This window comes from Bubalus bubalis, chromosome 1, assembly GCF_019923935.1.
Source record: "Bubalus bubalis isolate 160015118507 breed Murrah chromosome 1, NDDB_SH_1, whole genome shotgun sequence".
Lineage (NCBI taxonomy): Eukaryota > Metazoa > Chordata > Mammalia > Artiodactyla > Bovidae > Bubalus > Bubalus bubalis.
In genome coordinates, this window is record NC_059157.1 from 164,361,569 (window position 1) to 164,368,852 (window position 7,284).

The 7,284-nt window shown below is 40.2% G+C and overlaps 1 protein-coding gene across 1 annotated transcript in view; it reads right to left on the reverse strand.

Annotated features, from left to right (window-relative positions):
• The window catches only part of CPA3 (carboxypeptidase A3), a 32,418-nt gene extending 25,601 nt beyond the window's left edge, over positions 1-6,817 (reverse strand). Inside the window, exons 1-3 of the mRNA XM_006063129.4 lie at positions 6,680-6,817; positions 6,507-6,582; positions 3,322-3,446 (exon numbers count right to left, since the gene is read on the reverse strand). Of these exons, the coding sequence (XP_006063191.3) occupies positions 3,322-3,446; positions 6,507-6,582; positions 6,680-6,747 (269 nt within the window). The 5' untranslated portion in view covers positions 6,748-6,817. The remainder of the gene's footprint in view (positions 1-3,321; positions 3,447-6,506; positions 6,583-6,679) is intronic.
• Positions 6,818-7,284: the final 467 nt, after the last annotated feature.

Here is a 7,284-nt window from a genome sequence, read left to right on the forward strand (position 1 = left end):
ATATCACACAGATGCTTTAAACTAAATAGTGGTTTCTATGCACTGTCTAATGAAGGATGTCTAAGTAAATCATTGTGTCAAACCAGCCTCTTAATGTGGTTTTATTCAAACTGGTGTCTGGCCCAACCAGATGTTTCTGTGCTTAGAACCCACTTCTGTTACTGACTGACACCAAGTAACACATGTAATTAATATGCAAATAAAATTATCTATATAATTAGTACTCGGAGACAAGATTTTAAATAGTTCTTGTCTGCACAGATCACTTTACATATTTATATTTCCGAGGAAGGTAACTATCTGATTATGTGGCTTTCCCACAACTGTGGCTAATTTGGACCAATTTCTAGAAATCATATCCTAATTAGATAAAACTAATTTTTATAGGTAGTTTAAGACTTTGCTTCTTGATGTAAATAGAAAGAAAGTACATGGCATATGACAAAACGAAAAGCACACTGTTTATGAGGATCTGGATTTAGACGTCTGTTTGAGTCAGACTTGTTCCAAGCTTGGAGAAGGCCAAAGAGGAATAAGGGCTGATAAAATGGATGTCTGGCAGCCTCCTGCCTTGGCGTCTCCTGTCACAGTGATCTATTCCACTAACTATAGTCAGTGTCAAGCAGTCAGCTTCCTGTCTACAGTATCAGGATATTGAGGAAAATATACTACTTTATTTTTAACCTGCTGTTCAAATCAAATTATACAAAGTTAGCTAAAATTTATTTTAGCTTGGGCTAGATACTTTGTAAGAATTAGTTGATCATAAGGAATCTGGGTCAGGTTTGTATTAATGAAGTAAAGTGAAGATTGTATAAATCGAGGCGCATAGTTTAGAAGTCTGGCTGTCAAGTGATTCACGAGATGGTCACCAGGAAGTATATAGTGTAGAGGGGTGATTTCTTTTAGAAATATTCAAGACAGCATATCAACCTTAGCATAAGCCCAGAGTCCGTAATGTCCTACTAGTTTCTATGATCTTACGTTTATAAAGTGTCTGCTTCTAATTTTAATGGTACAGTTTATAAAATTATAGAAAAACTTATCAATGTATTAATTAAAAATGTTTAGATGAATAATTTTGAATATGTTCTCCCAATATATTAACTTCCCTGGTGGTTCAGTGGGAAAGAATCCTCCTGCCAATGAAGGAGACATGGGTTCAATCCCTGGGTCCGAAAGATCCCCTGGAAAAGGAAATGGCAGCCCACTCCAGTATTCTCACCTGAAAAATCCCATGGACAGCGGAGCCTGGCAAGCTATAGTCCATGGAGTTGCAAAAGAGTCAGATATGACAGTGATTAAACCCCAAGGAATAACTTACTTTTGAATATATTCTCACCATACATGAACTTACACGTTTGTTTCACAGCCTTCTTGAAACAATGGCAAAAACAAAGATAGTGACCAACAATAATCACACATAATAACCTGTGACTCTAAGCCATAGGCAAGAATGTTTTTTGTTTACTTGTCCATGTATGCATTTCCTTTAATAGTATTTAAATTTGTTAGGGATATTGTAGCAATTTAATAAATACAATCAAGTCATGATGAGCAGCAATAAATCCCGCTCTCTAATATGACACTGTAGGATCTTTGAATCAGAAGTAGAAGGTTTTTTGAGCTAACAGCACTGTTAGGTAGCAGAGGCATGAAATATTAAATCAAAAAGAAAGAACTAAGGTGTAGCAATTTTGAGTGATGGGGTTCCTGTAAAGGGTGCTGCTGGAATGACAAGGGCTGGGGGAGTTCAAACAGGACCGCTCAGTACACCAAACTGCTAAATATTTTAAAGTATAAAAACACACTTTATTTTCTCTAGTATATGTTGATTCGTGATATTCATCTCTGAGCTCCCTTCTTATTTGTTGCCCTAGGGCCCAGACTGTGTGTGCATGACCCATGGCTAGTGCTCGATAATTTCTAATTTCCTCTTATTTCTCTATGGGACCACAGTGACTCATTTCTGCATCTTAGGCCATTTGAGAATTCTCTCCTCTTAGATTTAAGTCTTATTTTACTGTGTTGTTTTGCTTTCTCTGAGGAAGAATTTCTTTCATAAAGAATTATTTATTATACATGAGTTCTATACATCAGTGTCTCTTTTGCTGTCTCGTACACAGGGTTATTGTTACCATCTTTCTAAATTCCATATATATGCGTTAGTATACTGTATTGGTGTTTTTCTTTCTGGCTTACTTCACTCTGTATAATAGGCTCCAGTTTCATCCACCTCATTAGAACTGATTCAAATGTATTCTTTTTAATGGCTGAGTAATACCTGTGGCGGATTCATTTTGATATTTGGCAAAACTAATACAATTATGTAAAGTTTAAAAATAAAATAAAAAAAAGAATTATTTATTATAAATTTTATATTCCCACATCTCTGACTCAAAGATAAACAATGTACTTTGGGTCTCTTTTTATGTATCAGGAGAATTTGAATATAAGAATCTGGTGTGGGCACAAGGAATTCTGTTCAATGTCGTGGCAGTGGATAGGAGTGGCAGCCTGGATAGGAGGGGAGTTTGCGGGAAAATGGATACATATGTGTATATGGCTGGGTCGCTTTGCTGTGTACCTGAAACTATCACAACATTGTTACTTGGCTATACTCCAGTATAAAATAAAGAGTTTAAATAATGAAAAAAAAATGCAATGCTGGTAGTCATCAGTAGTGCTGAGTTCCGGGCTGATTACCTGTCAGGAGTAATGAGTGTGACCAGACCATCCATGCCTGCTCACATGCTCTTTGTCCTCACCAGGGGTTGAGTTTTAGGGATGGCAGATACCATAACTGTCATTCTTGCAGATCATAATAAACATAAGATAGAACTTGAGTACCTGGTTTGAGCTCATCATTTTTATAAGCAGGCCTCCATACTCTGTTTGGAGGCAACAATAAGTGTTATTTCTTAGATAGTGTTCATTTTGAGGGGCCCCAATATAAAATTATACTCTCCTTTCAATTTCAAGACTCCTCAGACTTTGAGTCGGAGAAGGCAATGTCACCCCACTCCAGTACTCTTGCCTGGAAAATCCCATGGACAGAGGAGCCTGGTAGGCTGCAGTCCATGGGGTTGCTAGGAGTCGGACACGACTGAGTGACTTCACTTTCACTTTTCACTTTCATGCATTGGAGAAGGAAATGGCAACCCACTCCAGTGTTCTTGCCAGGAGAATCCCAGGTATGGGGAAGCCTGGTGGGCTGCCGTCTATGGGGTTGCACAGAGTTGGACATGACTGAAGCGACTTAGCAGCAGCAGCAGCAGACTTTGAGTATCTAACACATTTGAATATTTTCATAGGACTTACTCATAGTGCATTTGATTTTGATCCAACGCAGACTGAACAAACTGGGATTCCTTTGCACTGATTTGGAAGTCCACCGTCATGTTAGCAGCTACATGGTGGGTGGTGTCTGGGTACCAGAAGTCAAGCTGTGCAGATGAGTTCAGTGTTAGTCACAGTTGTTTATTTGCTCATGCAACACATATTTATTAATAAATGACCATGTGTCATATGCAATGAAAGGAATTTAGGGTTCAACATGCCTGAAGTATGAGCTCTTCTCTTAATAAACCTATGAAGTTTTTGCAAATATATTTAAAAACTGTTGAATATTAGGCAGTGGGGAAAAAAAAGCTATTGTAATGATCATTTTTTTTGGACATAATATATTCAGATGCAAAAAGAATGATCAGCTTTTGGTTAATCTGTTTTCTTCTACCACCAGCTAGAGTTGTTTCAGAACTGATTTAGCCACAGCATCTGCCTCTGGTTGGGAATATGGATTCATATGTGGCTTCTCCCTCCCCTGCCCCTGCTCTTGGGTCAGGCCTCCCTCAGAACCAGATGTCCCTGTAAACTCTGGAATTCCTGGAAAGATTGTGTCCAGTGAAGACATATTCTGTAGCCCTGTCATTTTCCCAGCAGTATGTCCTTGGGCAGATTACTAAAACTCTTTGAGTTTCAGTCCTCCTCCTGAGAAATGGAGCTAACAGCCCTCCATTGGGAGTGTTGTGGAGGTTATGAGACAGCTATGACAACTGGGCCACACAATATTTAGCAACTGCTGGTTCCGTTCTCTTTATTTTCTGCTAGCTGAGAATTTCAGAAATTTGGTGAATAGGACTGTAAAGATAGAATTCAGATTAAAATAATTTGAGAAGTTCCCAGTTCTTATTCTTGAAAATCATACTCAATCATGAAACCAAAAAACGTATCATTTCCCAACCTCGGAAATGTAGAGAAAATGCTCACTTTCCACCCATCGTGCCAAACTTGTGGGCATAGCTGAGTCTGCTTGGCTGTTATGTAGATGAATCCCACTCTACTTCTAGGTCAGTCCTGTTCCAGTATAAGGCTGCTGGGAACCAACTAATATTTGTGGTTTGTTTTGATCAAAAGGCTACAGTATAAAGTAGACATCTGTGAGGTATAAGAATGATTTAAAGGTGAGTTAGGCCATCACAATAGCAATTGCTCTATCCTAACAGGGTTATGTGGTGCATGAATTTGTTGTTGTTGTTTAGTTGCGAAGTCACGTCCGACTCTTTTGCAACCCCATGGACTCTAGCCTGCCAGGCTCCTCTCTCCAAGGGATTCTCCAGGCAAGAATACTGAAGTGGGTTGCCATGCCCTTCTCCAGGGGATCTTCCTGACCCAGGAATCAAAAATGAGTCTCCTGCATTGGCAGGTGGATGCTTTACAACTGAGCCACGAGGGAGGCACAGTGCAAGAGTTTAGGGCTCAGTGGACTTTCATGAACTAAATAAGCATCAGGTGCAGAGCTGGATGCCAGGGTTGTGGCAGTTAATAAAAGAGAAGCAAGAAGCTTAATGTGGAAGACAGAGCCATCTGTGCATTTCCAACATGCTTACCCATGCCAGGGGCAAGCACAAGGTTGCTTCTAGGAGCACAAGAAGCAACCCATCTGGGTCATGAGAGTTGATGAACAGAGAAGGACTTTCTCCAGGAGATACTGCCTGAGCTGGATCTTGAAGAATAAGTGGCATTTAGCCAAGTAAAGAGGAAAATACATTCCTCCCGAGAAAAGGTGTATAGGGCCAATGTGGGTGAGTGTTTGGAATTAATAGTGCTTGAAGGGTCAGAAAGAGGGTGGAGTACAGAGGTTGGAGATTATGAAGTTCTTGGAATACCACATCGATATCAATAGAAGATGCTTCTACAGTACTTATTATGACCAGGCCAGCTGAGCATTACCCCAATATTAGCTCATTTAGTCTTTATAGTAGCTTTAGGAAGTAGGTATGATTATTATGTCCCCACTTCACAGAGGAGGAAATTGAAGCCCAGAGAGGTTAAGTAACTTGCCTAAGGACACAGAGCTAGTGTAAAACTAGGATTTGAACCTCTGAAGACCATGCTCTTTCCACACTAGGCCACCTCTCACTGAAAACCTTCAAACAGAGGAATGTAGGTATCCAATTTTAGAGCAATCAGGTTGCAGTATGGACTTGACTTCGTGGGAGGCAAGACTAGAACCCTGAACATAAGAGAAATTGTAATTGTCTATTGAAGTTGTCCCTGAAAAAGATAGAGCAGACATGAATTTTGCAGTGACAGGGGAATGAAGAGGAAAGTATGGATTTAAGAAAGATCTGGGCATTAGTATAGGCAGATTGATTTGATGTGGAAATAAGGGAGTGTCTGACTAGACAGATCTCGGCTTCCATTCTGGGTTTAAATTTGACTTGTCATCTTGGTCGTTCAATTTACTGTCTTTGAACTTCAATTCTTCTGTTTTGAACACGTTAAATTGGGACACAGACATTGAAAATCTAATGAATTTGAAATGATGTATTTGAGCAAACTCTGGGAGACAGTGAAGGACAGGAAAAACCTAGTGTGCTGCAGACCATGGAGTTGCAAAGAGTTGGACACGACTTAGTGACTGAATAACAACAAGGTGGCTGGAACAGTGTGTCTTGTACAGAGGAGCAGTTGAACAAATGATAAAATGATTACTTTAGTCCGTTGGATTTTAAAAGACAGAGCTAACTTTAAGAGTTTTCTTTCAAAATGGATCTGCTCTTAGAAAGGGATACTTCTTGGTATTATCAAACAGTGCATTGATGTTATCAGTTAAGCAGTACCTTGATGTAATCATAATTATGATTATGCCACAGAAAGTAGACCACTGGTATAGATCCAGATGGTAGTAAGGAGAATGGAGTAGGCAGGAACTGTCAAGGTTGAAGAAGAGGCCATGATAAAGGTCAGGAATGTCTCTCTATTTCACAATTCCACCTAGAAAATGCTGTTGTTTGCAAAGTTTTTGGATGGGAAAAAGAAGTGGTAATTTGGAGAAAAATAAACAGAAACAACGAAAGGATTAGCAGTGAGTTGAGTTATCCAATTATCACCATTTCCCCCAATCTTTGTCTTTGGTAGCTCTGTGGGTGTTAAAAATAAAAGGCAAAAGAAGAAGGTTTTAGGAAATAGAAAAGATAAAGATAGCCCTTTACTTGCTTTACCTGGCTGGTTTTGGCTAAGTCCTTGATGATGTTTGCTTGTTTTTCATCCTGGAGCTTCACACGGAGTACCTTGTCCCTGTAAGAACACAAAAGGTGAAACTCGTGAACTGGAAAGAAGCATTTCCTCATTTTCTTCCCAAACACAGTCTGGAACACAGGGTCATGAGATTTACCCGTCAAAGCGGACAGGAGCAATTGCAAGGGTGGCGGCGATCAAACCCACAGGCAGGAGGAACCTCATGGTTCTTCTTTGCCTGTCCAAAGACACTCTGCTGGTTTTATGTCTCAACTCTTATCTGGATGAACAGCTAGTTTCCTCTTTGGGTTCTGGTGGATAGAATGTGCCCCCCACCCCTTCGCCCCACCATTTTCTAGTTGGGGAGGGGAGTAGGGTGGCAATGTTAACACTAATTGCCCTCTTTGTGACAGGTGAATTCCATGCTACTCATATACCTTTTACAATTAAGAATTCCCATTGTACAGATGGAATGGGAGGCAAATTTCCTTGTTTAGCAAATAACTTGTCTGGTGTCTCAGATGGTAAAGAGCCCGCATACAGTGCAGGAGATCTGGTATTGATCCCTGGGTTGGAAAGATCCCCTGGAGAAGAGAATGGCTACCCACTCCAGTATGATTGCCTAGAGAATTCCTTGGACAAAGGAGCCAGGCAGGCTATAGTCCACGAGGTCACAAAGAGTCTGGCATGACTGAGTGACTCACACTTTCACTTTTGCCCAGGGGAGCAGTTAGTCAGCTCACAGAGTTGACCTTTGAATCC